The sequence below is a fragment of the Vespa mandarinia genome, chromosome 3 (assembly GCF_050613455.1).
Source record: "Vespa mandarinia isolate Hongniang chromosome 3, ASM5061345v1, whole genome shotgun sequence".
NCBI lineage: Eukaryota > Metazoa > Arthropoda > Insecta > Hymenoptera > Vespidae > Vespa > Vespa mandarinia.
The window spans coordinates 997,546-1,015,000 of NC_140812.1; the positions used below are offsets into that span (position 1 = coordinate 997,546).

General features: G+C 28.4%; 2 protein-coding genes across 6 annotated transcripts in view; one reads left to right on the forward strand and one right to left on the reverse strand.

Moving 5' to 3' along the window:
* Positions 1 to 10,107, reverse strand: part of Synd (protein kinase C and casein kinase substrate in neurons protein Synd) — a 47,724-nt gene extending 37,617 nt beyond the window's left edge. The window contains exon 1 of one of the 3 annotated variants that reach the window (XM_035878131.2): positions 9,816 to 10,107. The gene's annotated coding sequence lies outside the window, so the exon portion shown is untranslated. The remainder of the gene's footprint in view (positions 1 to 9,815) is intronic. The other 2 variants (XM_035878129.2, XM_035878130.2) reach the window with 2 other exon arrangements.
* Positions 10,108 to 11,096: 989 nt separating this feature from the next.
* LOC118446922 (E3 ubiquitin ligase Rnf121) overlaps positions 11,097 to 17,455 on the forward strand; it is a 20,692-nt gene continuing 14,333 nt past the window's right edge. For 2 of the 3 annotated variants that reach the window (XM_035878142.2, XM_035878141.2), the window contains exons 1-8: positions 11,097 to 11,227; positions 11,515 to 11,549; positions 11,664 to 11,805; positions 11,885 to 12,039; positions 12,138 to 12,366; positions 12,434 to 12,669; positions 12,758 to 12,874; positions 14,891 to 14,978. In XM_035878142.2, the coding sequence (XP_035734035.1) occupies positions 11,201 to 11,227; positions 11,515 to 11,549; positions 11,664 to 11,805; positions 11,885 to 12,039; positions 12,138 to 12,366; positions 12,434 to 12,669; positions 12,758 to 12,874; positions 14,891 to 14,957 (1,008 nt within the window). In that variant the 5' untranslated portion in view covers positions 11,097 to 11,200 and the 3' untranslated portion in view covers positions 14,958 to 14,978. Of the gene's footprint in view, positions 11,228 to 11,514; positions 11,550 to 11,663; positions 11,806 to 11,884; positions 12,040 to 12,137; positions 12,367 to 12,433; positions 12,670 to 12,757; positions 12,875 to 14,890; positions 16,008 to 17,455 lie in introns of those variants that run through there. The other variant, XM_035878136.2, reaches the window with a different exon arrangement.

A 17,455-nucleotide genomic window follows, 5' to 3' on the forward strand; every position in this document is an offset into this window, starting at 1 on the left:
AAAAGGTAGGACTGATAAAATAAGAAACAGAATGTCGGTCGTGAATTAAAAGCAAATGAAAAAAAAAAGAAAAAGGAGAAAAAGAAAAGAGAACAAGAAAAAATAATTTTAATTCGACTTTCAAACATGAAATATCTAAAATCTAATCGTTCTCAATGATATCGTGAATATGTTTCAATTCAGTTTAAAAATATTTAATACTTCGTTAATCGCACGATTATTATCTGAAACAACTGCATTAAGAAATAATGATAATGAATAGATTGTAAATATTTAAGTATAGTTCGTAAATATTCAATTTTTCAAAAGAATCCTTTGTGAGGTGTAGACAAAAAAAAAACAGGAGAAAAAAGATAAGAAAAAACAAAAGAACGAATAGATGAATGAATGAATAAAAAGATAAAAAAAAGAATGAATAGATGAATGAATAAAAAGAAAAGAAAAAAAGAACGAATAGATGAATGAATTAATAAATAAAAATATATGAAAAAAGGACGAATAGATGAATGTATGAATAAAAAGATGAGAAAAGGAATGAATAGATGAATGAATTAATAAAAAATATTAGAAAAAAAGAACGAATAGATGAATGAAAGAATAAAAAGATGAGAAAACAGAATGAATAGATGAATTAATAAATAAAAAGATAAGAAAAAAAGAACGAATAGATGAATGAATGAATAAAAAGATGAGAAAGAAAAGAACGAATAGATGAATGAATGAATAAAAAGATAAAAAAGAATGAATAGATGAATGAATAAAAAGAAAAGAAAAAAAGAACGAATAGATGAACGAATGAATAAAAAGATATGACAAAAGAATGAATAGATGAATGAATGAATAAAGAAATGAGAAACAAAAGAACGAATACATGAATGAACGAATAAAAAGATATGAAAAAAGAACGAATAGATGAATGAATGAATGAATGAAAAAGATAAAAAAGAATGAATAGATGAATGAATAAAAAGAAAAGAAAAAAAGAACGAATAGATGAACGAATGAATGAAAAAGAAAAAGATCATTGATACGCGCTTATTTATCGATCGATTCCTTCAATGACAAAGTCGTTCTTTCATTCGACGGCTTTTCCTGAAAACGTGTAGGAGATAACGCGTGGGTGTATTTTCGTGTTCCCATCGGACATTTAATTTCCTGGATTCCTCGTCAAAAGTCATATCCTTGAAAATGGCTGACTATGGTTGTAATATACCTATCGATCAGTAAGAATACCATTACAATGTGTAAAGCTTTACATTACGTGCTATTTATATGTGTCACTCTCGTTCTCTCTCTCTTTCTCTCTCTTTGAGCACGTGCACATAAAGCGTGTGTGTGTGTGTGCGTGTGCGTGTGTGTATATATATATATGTGCATCTGTATGCTTGTAAGATAGATAATAACCCCACGTAATAGTCACGATGTGGGTCGTTTGAATCACGTTGATAACGACATTCCTATGCTGTGCTAAATCTAAAAGAGTTGGTGCTAATTCTCTAACGATTCTCTAATGATCAGATAGTCCATTAAATGCATATATATATATATATATTTATTTGTGTATATGTACGTGGGTGTATATATATATATATAAAATACATATACATATACTGCATTAAGAAAGTAAAAGAACGAACGTTAGATAGTTTGATTCGTTAGATCGTCAGATCGTTCGGGTGTGGTAGTGGGGGGGGGGGCAGTTTCTCTTACATGGAGGTATCGTCGATTTAATTGCAATTGGAAATTTTGCACGAATGATCAAACAACACATTATATACAATTGCTCGGCAATTCGAATATTCAAGGTGCAAAGAAATGATATTAAAGTCATGCGCACCGCGTGCAAATGTGAAGGAGGAGGAGAAGGAGGAGGAGGAGGAGGAGGAGGAGGAGGAGACGAAGGAGGACGATAAATGTTGGTTGCACTTGCTCGCGAAACTTAACGATGCGTAAATCCGCGAGAAAAGAAGGTAGATGAGAAGAAAAAGGTCATCAGCTCTCTCTCTCTCTCTTTCTCTTTTTCTCTCTCTCTCTCACTCTCTCTCTCTCTCTCTTTCTCTTTTTTTCTCTCTCTAATCGGGAATTTGAAATTTCTGATACGATAAAAAGATCACATTGATAATCGTATATTTAAGAAATCACAGATTAAGATCATCGAGGTAAAGAATGATTTTAATTCGTACAAATTTTTTTTCTTTTTTTTTTTTTTTTTTTAATGAAATTGTCATACAATCGAAAATCGTTAATTGGAATTGTTACAAATGACGATAGAATTTCTTACGAAAGTTCTAAAATATAGATTAATTCGTATTCTTCATTCATATTTTTAATTCCTTCTTTCTCGTGGAAAAATAATATCACATGATTTTTATTTCCAAGAGAATCATTCTGTTGTATTTAACATTGAGACCGGAAATGACAATCGGTGAAATTACGGTGTCATCTTCAAATGATCGTACGTAAAAAGTAACTAGAGGCATCCTTTCACTTTGCACGTTTCCTGGGACATTTCTAACTTTTATCTAAGAAACAAACGGAAATCTTTAACACGTATATAAACTTAATCAAGGATATGTGAATAGAGGTATAAATACATACATACAATATACATACATACATACAATATACATACATACAATATACATACATACATACAATATACATACATACAATATACATACATACATACAATATACATACATACAATATACATACATACATACAATATACATACATACAATATACATACATACATACAATATACATACATACATACATACATACATACATACATACATACATACATACATACATACATACATACATATATAGATACATACATACGTCATACATACATACATAGATACATACATACATGCATACATACATACATAGATACATACATACATGCATACATACATACATACATACATACATGCATAGATACATACGTCATACATACATTATACATACATGTATAAAAAAAAAATATATATATATATATAGATAAAAATCGCATTATGAATGACGATCTCGAAATATTGTATGTTCTAATATATTCTTGGAAAAAGAAAACTAAAAAAAGATTGACTCTATCGCCATTGCAATCCAATTTTTATTGTTACAAAATAACGATAATCGTACTTTTTATTTACTTTCCACGACTGAAAGACAGAGAGAGTGTGTGTGAGAGAGAGAGAGAGAGAGAGAGAGAGAGAGAGAGAGAGACAGAGTAGGATCGATCGAAAGGCTTGTTCGTTTGAAGTCGCCGACATAACCAAGGGATGTTTGGAATTTTATCGAGAATTCAACTTATGTGCGTTTAGTGTATGTATATGTGTACATATATATATATATGTGTATGTACGTAAGTATCCCTTCTCTTTTCTCTTTCTCTCGTAATAAGTTAAAAGAAAAGTTAAAAGCGAGTTAAAAGAAAATACCCGTTTCTATTTAATTGTCTAACGTGATACGCGTCAATGATCGCTAACCAGACATCTTGAGGATTGGATCTCAACTCTAGATCCTATAATCTTAGCTAAGCTTGACTCATACTCGAGAAATTTTCTACGAAATATTATTCACGTACAGACACGTAAATAAAAAGAAAGAAAGAAAGAAAGAAAGAAAGATAGATAGAAAGATAGAGAGAGAAAGAGAGAGAGTTAGAATTTATATAGACGTTGGATTCATATGTAAGGAACAAAAAAAAAAAAAAAAGAAAAAAAAAATAAGAAAGTCTAAAAATAAATACAAAAGAACAGCAATGACCACATGACGTATCCGTTATGTGTAGAGCTCACTAATTACAAATGATAAAAAAAGAAAAGAAAAGAAAAAAAAAAAACGAAGAGCATCCTTGAATGCCTTAACACTTTCCACGACTTATTATCCTCCTGTTCGAATCCGCTAAGGAATAAATTTATAATCATCAGTTTCTCTCGTAAACATGTTCATTATATTTATGATCATGGATCTCTCTCTCTCTCTCTCTCTCTCTCTCTATCTCTCTCTCTCTCTCTCTATCTCTCTCTGTTTCTCTTCTTTCCTTCACAATTTGTTACATTTAAAGATGCGACGTTCTTTACTTTTCATTTATATCAGATAAAATTTTAAGATAAGATTTATACTAGAGAGAGAGAGAGAGAGAGAGAGAGAGAGAGAGAGAGAGAGAGAGAGAGAGAGAGAGAGAGAGAGAGAGAGAGCAAAATCAAAAGACAAAAAAAAGGAAAAGAACAGTTTAAAAAAAAGAAAACAAACAAACAAAATAAAATACGACATTATCGGAGTAAAAAAAGAAAAAAAGAAAGAAAAAAAAAAGAAGAAGAAAAATATTTGAAAATAAAACAACGACGACTAATACTATTCTTGGCCTTTTAGATTGTTAGTTCAACGATAATGCGAGTTTCTAAGAATTAGATCTAAGAATGACTAACGAAAACGATAGTATTCGATTAGATGAAATCGTACAATAGATAAATACGTAAGTATTTACTACCTGTGACCTTTCAATCGCGCATATACGATATAAACATATACACCCCTCTGCCCAATCACCCTCTTTCATTCTATCATCTCTTTCACTCTCTTTTCATTCGTAAAACTTTGTATCAATATTGGCAAAGTATTATAACAATAACGAACGACGTCTTCTAATCTTCTCCTCTAAACGTACAACAAAATGTTAACGAAACTCAATCGTACTATCATTCCTTTTCTTTTCAATTCTAAATATGGATTCTTGTAAATGTCTGACTTAGATCGTCGCTATCGTTGGAAAAATCGTTGAAAAATTCAACGGATATTATAAGGAAATCGAGGACACGTTAGGTACGTAAGAGAGTTTCTATAGTGAGAGAGAGAGAGAGAGAGAGAGAGAGAAAAAAAAAAGAAAAGGAAAAAAAAAAGGAAAAAAAATTGTATTCATTAAAGTCATGAGAGAAAAGTCACCTAGCGATGCGTAAACTCCAATGACGATGAATTAATTTAATCCAATTCTTTGCGTCTCTGTCATCAACAGGTTGACGAATATATATATATATATATATATATATATATATATATATATATATATATTCGTTATATATATATATATATACATATGTATGGATATATGGATATATTTCTGTTGTACTCGTGGATATACTTTGTTCACAATATCTTTCTTTCTTTTTTCTTTTTTTTTCTTTTTCCCCCAGATAAATTTTAATAACCCGTTTGCATTAGTAACATTATATACCTGCGTTTTTTTCGAATGACGAACGAAACGAATTTGTTATATAACGTAACGTTCATAAGATATCACCGACTATTTGTAATAAATATATTATAATGAAGTATCATTGTTGTTTACTTTCGTAAACAAAAAAATTTGTTCTCGTTGTTTTCTTTCTTCTTTCTTTTTTTTTTTTTTATTTTCCTTTCTTCATCTTTTTTTTCTCTTTTTCAATACAATTTAAATAATAAGTCATATTTGGAAAGTATCGAGAAAAGAGTTTCCGTAAAAAAAAAAAAAAAAAAAAATTTGTTCTTGTTTTATTTTTTTTTTCATCTTTTTTTTTTCTTTTTCAATATAATTTAAATAATAAATCGCATTTGGAAAGTATCTATTTTTACGTAAATTTGATTGATTGATTGATCTATTTCTTTTCTTTTTCTTTTTCTTTTTTTTTTTTTTTTTTTTTTTTTTTTTTTTTTTTTTTTTATTTAAATATATTCTAAATCTTTTAAAAATCCAACTTTGCAATATTAAGTTTTTTTCTATACAGTTCGAGAAATATTTCATCTATGTAATATTAGATTTTATAGAAATGTTATCGTCTTCCACTCGTCTTCGAACGTGTTAGGCGAACCCTTAATGAACCCAATATTACGTAGCTAAATTTAAGAGGTACAATTTTTTCTTGTATGTACGTACAAAAATAAAAATTTTTTTCTTCTCGAAAAACAATACTTCATTCAAGTTAATAAAGATTTATATAGTAAAGTAAAAAAGAAACAAAAAAAAAAAAAAGAAAATAAGAGAGACAGGAGATAAGAGAAAAAATAAAAAGTTAACAAAAAAAAAAAAAAAGAAAGAGATAAAAAAGATGTGAATTGTTTCTTTTTTAATACGTTTTATTAAAATTCAATGAGATCTTAAAGTTTATTTATGTGTATAAAAATAAAAGGGTTCTTCTTTTTGGAAAATAATGTTTTATTCAAGTTTATTAACATTTATGTAATAAAATAAAAAAAAAAAAAAAAATGGAAAGAAATGGTGTGAATTCTTTATACGTTCTTCTAAAATTCAGCAAGTTCTTTCTTAATCTTTTTAATACCCTTCTTAAATAACTTAATCTTTTTTAAATATAATTTAAACACGTGCAATGTTATTTTATTTTTGATTTTATTATATTTATAAATATAATAAAAATAAGTTATTTTTTTTTCTTTCTTTTATGTAAAACTATATAAATTTTATAATAAAAATAATGAAACAAAAAAGAAAGAAAAAAAAATGTCTTCATTGTTAAGAGAAATATGTTAATTTTAATAGATATCTCAATAATCGCATATTTTTTCCAAAAATTTTAATAAGACTAATAATTCTTTTCAAGAATGGTAAACTTTCAGAGGTTACTATAAGGATTAAGGAATTAAAGTTTATTTATAATTTATAGTTGTTATATTTATTAGTTTGTAGTTTAATTATATTTATAGCTGTACTTATAGTTAGCAATTTAATTATATTTATAGTTGTTTTTAAATATTTATATATTAAAATAAAAAAAGGATTAATTTTTTATAAATTCCATTAAAATTCAGCAAGATCTTATAAGATTAAAGTTTACTTATATGTGCAAAAATATAAATTTTTTATATGTATATTTCTCGAAAAATAGGGTTTCATTCAAGTTTAGAAAAAGTTTATGTAGTAAGAAAGAAAAGAAAAAAAACCTTAATTCTTTATACATTCTTCCAAAATTCAATGAGATCTTTGGAGATTAAAGTTTTTATATGTGCAAAAATATAAGTTTCCTTTCATATATATATATATATATATATATATTTTTTTTTCTCAAGAAATAGTGTTTCATTCAAGTTTAGAAACAAAAAATAAATAAACAAATGAAAAGAAAAGAAGTAAAACAAAAAAAAAAAAAAAAAGAAGAAAGATGAAGCCGATTGATTAGAGGTTATGTAATAACGCCATTTTATTAAACATATATGACAATATATTCAATTATTAAATACACATACATACATTCATTTTATACTTATTTATTTTATTTCATATAATTTTTATCGTATTTGAATATATATATATATATATATATATATATATATATATATATATACTTTGATTGCGCATATATATATACTGAGTACTTTACGTGTTGGTAAGAAAATACTTTTATGTAGCAAAACAAAAAAAAACAAAAAAAAAAAATAACCATGTGTAGTTTTTATACGTTCTTGAAAAATGCAACGAGTAGATCTTAAGAGATTTAAAAAGTTTATTCGGAAAAACTAAAGACACACTGTATATGCATGTACTGCACGTAAAAGTGGATAGAGGAGAGATTCTCGCGCGTGCACACCATTGCATTCGTGGAAGACAAGATAGCACGTAGCGCAACCGAGGTGGAATTGGCAATGGCAGAATAGCTTAGGAGAGAGAGAGAGAGAGAGAGAGTGAGAGAGAGAAAGAAGAGAGGAGAGAATACGGTGAGAGCAGAACCGAAACTTGGACACTCGCCAATACAGAATACAACATCCGAACGGGCGAACGCGAGAACTTTGTACCTTCCAAGTTCCCTGACTTACGAATCGAGTTTGTAAACCTTTTCGATGTAACTCAATGATGACTAAACTGAATATTTAAATGTCTCATTTCTATTTATGTATTATATATATATATATATATATATATATATATTTGTTTACGTATTTATCCGTCTGATATTCGATCATGTGAAACGAAAATTCCTTTTTTTTTTTGTCTACCGATGACTTTTGTATGTATGTACGTATTTGTATGTATATGTGTATGTATGTGTGTTTGTGTATATATTGTGTGTCAGACAATATCTGTATTATTATTTACAAGTAAAAAAAATTTTCTTTTATTTTATATTTATCTGTACACATTATCGTTAAACACTTACCAACAAAATTATGTATCCAACGGTGTAACAAGAATAACTATGCAATATTATTCGTTACGTTAATACGCACACGCGTTAAAATGAAAAGTAAATGAAATTACGTGTTGTGCATTTTTTCTATTCTATTTAAACGCACAGAGGAATGCCGCGCTACGCAAAGGTATTTTCTTACCAACACGTAAAATCCTTAATATATATATATATATAAAATTAAATACGATAAAAATGTTATGAAATAGAATGAATAGATATAAAATGAATGTACATTTGTATATTTAATAATTAAATGTAACGATTGTCATATGTGCTTAATAAAATGGCGTTATTACATAACCTCTAATCGATCGACTTTATTTTTCTTTTCTTTTCTCTTTTTTTTTTCTTTTTTTTTTTTTCTTCATTTATAAGATACAATCTCAAAAAGAAAAAAAATTCAGTTCCCATGTCGTACATAGTATATACCAAAAAACGAAAGTGTACGAGAGATCGAGAGACAGATAGAATGCAACAGATAAACGTGATCTACGGATTCGATATTGGATCTAACGATAGAACGAGAGATCGATGGTAAAATTATTGACCAGGCTCGTCACTGTTTTCGTTCGGTTCTATGTGCATTCAGGGTCACTTAGGTTAGACAAAATCTTTACGATGTGGCAACCAACGAACGAACGAACGAACGTACGACAGACAACGAGGACTACCTGTTAAAACGAGAGAGAGAGAGAGAGAGAGAGAGAGAAAGAGAGATAGAGATAGAGAGAAAGAGAGAGAAAGAGGGAGAGAGAGAGAGAGAAAGGCAAAGAGTTTTAAAAACTTTTCGTTCGACGTTAAAACGAAACTAGTTACGCATTAAGGTTGAACAAATCTCTTAAAATTTAACAAATTTCAATTTTATCTGTAACGTATTTTTTTTTGTAAACTGAGAAAGAAAAAAGAACATATAAAAAGAAAATAAAAAAGAAAAAAAAAAAGAAGAAAAAGAAAACGTTTGGTATCTAAACATCGATCGTTCTCGTTTCGTAGGAAGAGAGAACACGCGGAAATGTTTTTCAAATTCTTTACCCGTGAACATCGCTGCGCGTCGTGTTCTACGTAATCACCGCTAACCTCGGTCAACTCGACTGGGATTTTACGTAAACAGATTCTAAGCAGAAAGCATTAAAAAGTCAACATGCCAAATATATATATATATATATATATATATATATATATATATACATATATAGATATATATATCGAGAACATATATTACTAAGCTTTCCTTCTTCTTTTTTTTTTTCTCTCTCTTTTCTTTTCTTTTACTAACGAGAATCTATCATTGTATTTAATATCTTGAAGAATATTTATCCTTAGAGGAATAATATCGTTGAAAGAAAATAAATGTAATTCGATCGTGATTCGCCACGATGCGTGTCGTATATACTATATATTTCTTTTCTCTTTCGTCGTCATATATGCACCGATGCATGGCAAATTATGTAGAATTCATCGAGGTGCTGTCAAAAGGATACAATATACACACACACGCACACATACATATGTAGTTATGTATATATGTATGTATATACATAGGAACAATTCGATCCATGTAATTGTCCTTTAAACGCACATATTAAAACGTTAGATTTTCTCGTATTTCCTTCTGTCTCGTTCTTTACTTACTCGAAAGTAATTCCTCGAGGCTAAACGATCTTCCTTCTTCGTAAGCCGATATTCTTTCGAAGCGTCTTCCAATACTTAATCTAAATTGTAACCACGTGTCCGAAATGAAACCAATCACGCACTTGTACACTACTCACTGAACTCACGAACGATCCCAAGACCGGCTGACACTTCTCCGTCGCGCGTATTTTATAGCAATGGAATCCGTCGTAATCGCGTCGCGCCTTCTCTCAAGAAACGGTACAAGCGCTCATGTCGCTCCTTCACGAAATGAGTTACCAGCTTCCCTCTCTGATCGGCTCCGATGGGCGTGGTTTATCTGCCGTCAACGACCGACTACCTACGAACAATTCCGAACGTATTTATACTAGGCGGCGCTATCGTAATCGACAATAATTCGACGCCATCTTGATAACTAACCTACCGCGAAATTTAAAAATATTTTTATTTTTGACTTTAAAACTATCAAATATGTTACACATTTATGTATCTTGAAATGATTATTGAAATTATACTGTGTTATTTATTACGTATAGTTTTTTCTTTTTCTTTTTCCATGTTATATTTTAATATCGGATTCGTACCGTGTAACGACTTGTACAAAAATATTATTTGATAATGTTACAACTTCTTTTTTTTGTAATTTATAAGTAACTTTCACTGATCTTATAAGGTATGTTTAGATTTTATTATTGATACTTTATATTATCGTAAAGTAAATTCTGTTACATACAGATATATTACGTATACTTATATATATTTATATCTCAGGTAATGCTTCATTATATACAACGGGTGGAAAATTAAATTACTTTCTATTTTCAACAAATGGCTCGATAATAAGACTTTGTATTTTATAACGATTAACTTGCTTTAATTTTTATTTAGCAATATATAAAAAAGAAATCCATAATTTGGACTAGTTTTTATTTAGAAATTTTTATATGATCGTGAAAAATGTATCAAATGATTATTATTTAAAATATTATTAATATAAATTTTATTAAGTATCACCCGGCATTACATTATTTGTTTTTTTTTTTTTATAAAGTCAATATGGCTGACTTATTGCAAGGCGGGAATTAAAAACAAAATATTAATTATTTAAATGTTCAGATTTTTTGATGCATAAGAAAAAGTTCTGAAGAAATTTTTTTATATATTTAATTTAATTAATATACAATCGATCTTATTTTATCTTCAATTATTTTTATCTAAACATTTCTTTATATACAGATATTTAAGAATAATTTATGATTATTCTTGATATGAATTTATCAACGTCAGTGTGAACAGCACCTTAAGATGTGCCACCCAGCAACGGGTACATTATGCCAGCTTGTTAAAATCTATTTGTTCACTGTTGGTTAAAAATACTATAAACGATGGATCTGCATACAATGCCAAATAAAGTGTGTATATATTTTTTTATAAATTTACATTTTAATCTTTTAATAATAGTACTTTAGAAAAATAAATGATATACGCAAAGTATAACCTCTTAAATTGCATGAAGAATTCAAAAATGACATTATCATTATAATTATTTTTATGTTTACATAAAGATAAAATGTGTGCACACATTGTCCATGTCATATTCATTTACTGTAAGCAAGTTGAAACTTAATTAATAATATCCAATATGTTTATAGATATGTTTATAATATTATGAAATAAATAATATCTTTAATTTTTCTAGAGTGAAGCAGAAATGACTGCTGCAGAAAAATGGAGGTAAATTATTTATAATAATATAAAGTTATTATTCATTGTAATAACTGTACGTTGTAATATTTAACAAGTAAAGAAATTTATTATGTGTTAATGTAAAATTTAATGATTTTTCAGGGTAGAACATATAAAGATGCACAAACAGCATCAAGGCCATGAATCAATGCATGCTGAAATGTTACTAATTTTATTAGTGACATTAACGGTAGCACAAGTCATTTTAATTGAATGGAAAAAGAGACATTTTAAATCATATCAGGTAAAATAAAGTACGTCTTAATCATATTAATAATATTTCATATCATTGACACATTAAGAAATATATAATTTTTGTGTAGTTAATAACATTGATAGTTATGTGGATAATACCATTTGGTATGAGTCTAAATAATCACTGGTGGAGATTTATTTTTCTGTGGTTAGTCTCCTCATGTATAACAGGACTTGTAGTAAGAAAAGCTATTCAGAAACCAATACAGGGTACAACTCCTAGGTATGATTGTTATTATAAAATAATAAGTTTTATATTTTACTTTTAAAATAGTTCATTGAACTGTTTGTTATATATATATATATATTTTTTTTTTACAGATTAGTGTACAAGTGGTTTTACTTTATTTACAAGCTTAGTTATGTTTTGGGTATAATTGGATATATTATAGTATTAGCAACATTTTTTGGTTTGAATCTTGCATTTAACGTGAAGCCTCAAATTTGGATGGATTGTGGTATACTTTTCTTATTTTATGGCCTTTATTTTGGTGTTCTTGGAAGGGATGTTGCTGAGATATGTGCTGATAAAATGGCTTCACACATAGGAGTGAGTAGTTTATAGAAATAAATTATGAAATTATTATGATGTTCATAAAATCTTATATAATTTACAGTATTATGCTCCAGGCAGTATGCCAACAAGAACTTTAGAGCCAGGAGTATGCGCTGTATGTGGAAACAAGCTTTTAGTTTCAGAAGAAGAAGAAGGTGTTATTGAAAATACATTTAAACTTAGCTGCGAACATGTCTTTCATGAATTTTGCATTAGAGGTTGGTGCATCGTAGGGAAAAAACAGACATGTCCTTATTGTAAGGAAAAAGTGGACCTCAAAAAGATGTTTCGCAATCCGTATCCTTTTGCAGATAAAAAAAATTCTTTTTACAATATATTATATGTATGTATATATATGCTATATCAGCCTTAATGATTTTTAAAGATGGGAACGGCCACATGTATTGTATGGTCAATTATTGGATTGGATAAGGTGGTTAGTTGCATGGCAACCACTAATTCTGTTCCTAGTGCAAGGTATCAATTGGGCTCTGGGCCTTGAGTAAGTAATGCCATAATTGAGTCGAATTGGTTTTGCTCCAAAGGAGTAGCACTACAATAACTGAATCATTATTTGTCGATTTTGAATACAAATGTGCTTGTATATTTGTATATGCAATTGTTTATTATATTTGTTAATGGAACACCAACATTTTGCTAATGATACACGAATGTTGGTGATTATATTATTTACTATACCTATTCATATATGTATATATATATATACATCTTCGTACATGTATATTGTATATATATATATATCATTGACTATGTATATATATAATATATACCTTCGTACATTGCGTACAGTGGGAATGCCTGTGTTCAGGAATAGAAAAAAAAAGAAAAAGAAAAAAAAAGAAAAAAAAATCGAAGGTGCTTTATTATGTTAATTCCTTTTGCAGTGAAGAAAAATTAACAGTATAAAAATCTAGATGCAAAACTTTTTTTTATCGTAGGACTTCTTTGGATACATTCGTAGATAATAATATGGTATTTTGGATAAAGATACAAGATTAGATAAATTATAGTTCTTTCACACTTTTGTATCTTTCTAGTCAGGAAATTTTTAAAATCTTGGAAACAGAGCGTAACGCAATATTAAGTCGTAATGGCTATAGCTATTGATGATATTTTTGTAAAATTTGGCTGTGCACCTGGTACTTCATCGAACCCGTCTATATTTTTCAACAGTATATTATTAATAATTAATACACATTCCTCGATAAAAGTACACGGTGCTCCACATATTTTTCATGTTCCCAATAGCTTTGGGATAATTCTAATAATAAGATAGATATGTTAATGCTTTTAAAATTGCTCTTAGGAAATTATTTAAGAATAATAGTTTGATTAAATCATATAAATACTTACCGTATTCGGTTAAAAAGAAATTATAAATGTGAACCTATTTAATACGGTAAATTAAAAATTAATAAGATTTTATAATAACGAATGTGTGTGATACATTTCAAAATATTATATAGAAATTAAGATAGTCTCATTTCTCTTATAAAGAAATAGATATCGATCGTTTTATAATAAACACAATGCGTGTAAGTAGTACATCCAATAACGATCGTTTTTTCACAGCTAATTAATCTTGCACCGGTATATCTGTTACACTTATTGCACAAGTAAGCGGTTTTCACCTTCCCCTTTTACCCCCACCCACACCCACACCCCTCCCCTCCCTCCTCCCCTCACACGACCAGTTTTATGATTATACTATCTATATGCATATGTACGATTTGTAGATTTTAGTCAACGATTCGTCTACATTTTACGTAAATATTTCTACGTTAATTGTAAGAATCGGTGCATTGCTTAAAGTATCAGCACATTTGTTATTTATTTTCAAGTTTTCTATTTTCATCGTCATATTTATCATCAATTTTTCTTCATGGGAAATTTAGGTATTATTATAAAGATAACGATAAATTCTATATTTCATCTTGAAAAATAATATCGCCGGTACGATACGATATTTTAGAATGAAAATGCAAATTTCAAATATTATTAATTCGATTTAAGCGCGACAAAGAAAATGTTTCTTCCATTTTTCTTTTCCCAGAAGACGTAACGATTGTAAATACGTTGAGAAGAGTAAACAAAAAATTGTAATAAATGGAGATCTGTCCAGAGCAAATACTTCATAATAAAATAATGTACAAAAGCAGAATATCTTGTGCAGTATTAATCCTCAAAGCAATACGTTCCCTTTTTTTTTTGTTTTTTTTTTCGTTTTATTTTTTTTTTTTTCTCTTTAATCGTATATTTTGTTGTAGTTGTATTTTTTCTTTCTTTTTTTTATTTTCTCTTTCTTTTTTTTTTTCTCTAAGTTTTACTTTTCGCGATTCATTTATTTCTAACGCATCAGGATTATACTTTGCAAATATTTTACTTTTACGTTAATATTTTTCCCTGAACACTTTGCTAACAAATCTTTTTTCGTCAAATAAAAATAAAGAATAAATTTATAACAAATTTTTGTTACCTTTTTCATCGTTTTTTCCAGAGAATCGGAAATAGTCAAGACCGAGAATGGCAGCACAGACGCTACTGTAATAGCAGATTTTCACTGACCCATCCAATGTACAAAAGCTGTATGTTCTATAATTTTTTTTAATAACAAATCAATCCAAGATATATGTATATACATACATATATATATATATATATATATATATATACACATACATATATATGTATATATATAGACATATATATATGTGGGACTAATATTATAAATTGTAACTATGTTTGCTTAGCGACATTTGAAATCTAAGAAAATATTTTCTTTAAAATATAGTGTAGAACTTTAAGTATTTTAAGAATAAACAAACAAACAAACAAACAAACAAACAAAATATATATATATATATATATAGAGTTAGTAAAAGAGAGAAAGAGTGTGAGAGAGTGTGAGAGCAATGATAACAACTTGTCATTAATGTTACTAAAAGACTTTAATTATCTCTCCTTTTAATAGTTTTCGATAGAAAAAACAACTTTCATCACATCGTCGCGTTCTCGTAGGTACTTTTCAGATTTGCGACGGATCCGTTCTAAGGACGCTTTTTTCTGTGTTTTCTTTCTTTTTTTTTTTTTTTGTTTCTTTTCCATTTTCATTCTTCATTTGTTATCGTAAACTTTATACAAGCTTAATATAATTTTCATTAACGTTTAATTCAACAGAGAAAAATATATATGACGATAGCAAAAGGTGAGAGAAAGAGATAATTAGTTTATAAATGTGTACGTGTAAGAGATAGATATACATGGATAGTTTTAGGATAAAGGTAGAGAACATTTAGGAACAATATTTATAAAAAGACCTTACGACGGATCCGACGGATAATTTTTACAAGATAATATTTAAGTGAAATTTATCTATTTGTGTAAATAAATAGAAAATTTTATTTTGCTTGGTAGAATAGAAGGAAGGTAGGATGACAATGGTGCGGAGGATAAGGGATGAGGGGTAGTAGTTTAAGACGTCACGATACGATGGGATTAGCGGGATTAGGTATGGATATAGACATTCACAAACACTAGGAAATTTTATAGATATATTTATTGAGTACTTAGCGTGTAAGAGTATAGAATATATGTACCTTATTGTTAAATATCATTACACGGTAATATATATATATATATATATATATATATATATATATATATATGTATGTATATATTTATATATATATGTGTATGTATGTGTGTGTCTGTATATATATATATATATATATACATATATATATATATATGTATATATATAATAATGTAGTCTTATAAAATAAACCTCGCGCGTTGAGCACGACGCGTACAATGACGTGCGCATGCGTGCCCATGTGTATGTGTATATGTGTTCTTTTTTTTTTTACGTTTGTCATGTTTCCTTGAAAGAGTATTTACACAATGAACGCAATTATCAATATGTACATATGTTTTTCCATTTCCTTCCTTTTGCCTTTTTCTTTTCTTCTTTTTTTCTTCCTTCATTTTTCCCCTTCTTTCTTTCTTTCAGCCATTCCGTGTACTTAGAAAACGAGAAAAGAAAAGAAAAGAAAAGAAAAAAAAAAGAAAGAAAAAGAAAACAAAAATACAGACGAACGGACGAACGAGCCGGACGAAATGAGGATCGAACGAGCGGAGGAGAGTCGTAAATTTATTTGTCCCTGGTAATTCGATTTTCTGCAAATTTTTTTTTCTCCCCCTTTTTTTTTTCCTTTTTTTTTTTTTCTTTTTTATATCGCGAACCTTTTCCCATTAAAATTATCTTCGTCGTACTATTTTCCTTCTATCAAAAATTATTTTCTTATTTTATTTCTTCTTCTTCTTCGCCGTCTCTCAACGCACGACTAACGAGGGAATAAGGAAATATTAATATTGTTTTGCGTTTCTTCTTTTTCTTTTTCTTTTTTTTCTTCTGATAATATTTATGAAAGTATAACGGGGACACGTTAGATTGAGACGACCTTCACGATTTTTCTTTAATTATTTTTATTATTTATTAATTATTAATTATTATTTATTATTTATTATTATTTATTATTTATTATTATTACTAGTATTATGCCAGTTCGATCAAGAGTATTATCATTCGCGAGTATTTTTATGTTTCTCTCAGTCACCCTCCAAGTCCCCCAAGCCGATCCGACTTCCGACGTGAATTCGTCAATGGAATAAAATATAATCATTTTCGTTCGTCGCTTTTATGTACAAAATTAAATTGTCACGTGACCGTGACACCCGTCCGTGCACGCACATTTACAAATCGTGAAGTGACGAGCGATCGATCGGTCCAAATAAGTTGTCTCTTGTTTCTCTCTCTTTCTCTTTCTCTCCCTTTCACGAACTCTCCCTCTCCCTCTATCTCTCTCGATTCTTTTCTCCCATCATTTATCATTTATCTTTATCTTTTCTTTTTTTTTTTAATTAATTTTTTTTTTTTTTTTACTCTTTTTATACCTCTCGCGAGGAGGACCATTAAAACCTCCGGATTCGCTTCATTTTGTTTTATACTTTTAGAAAAGCGCACAACTTTCTTTCTTTCCCCTTCCACGATATTTATCGTTAA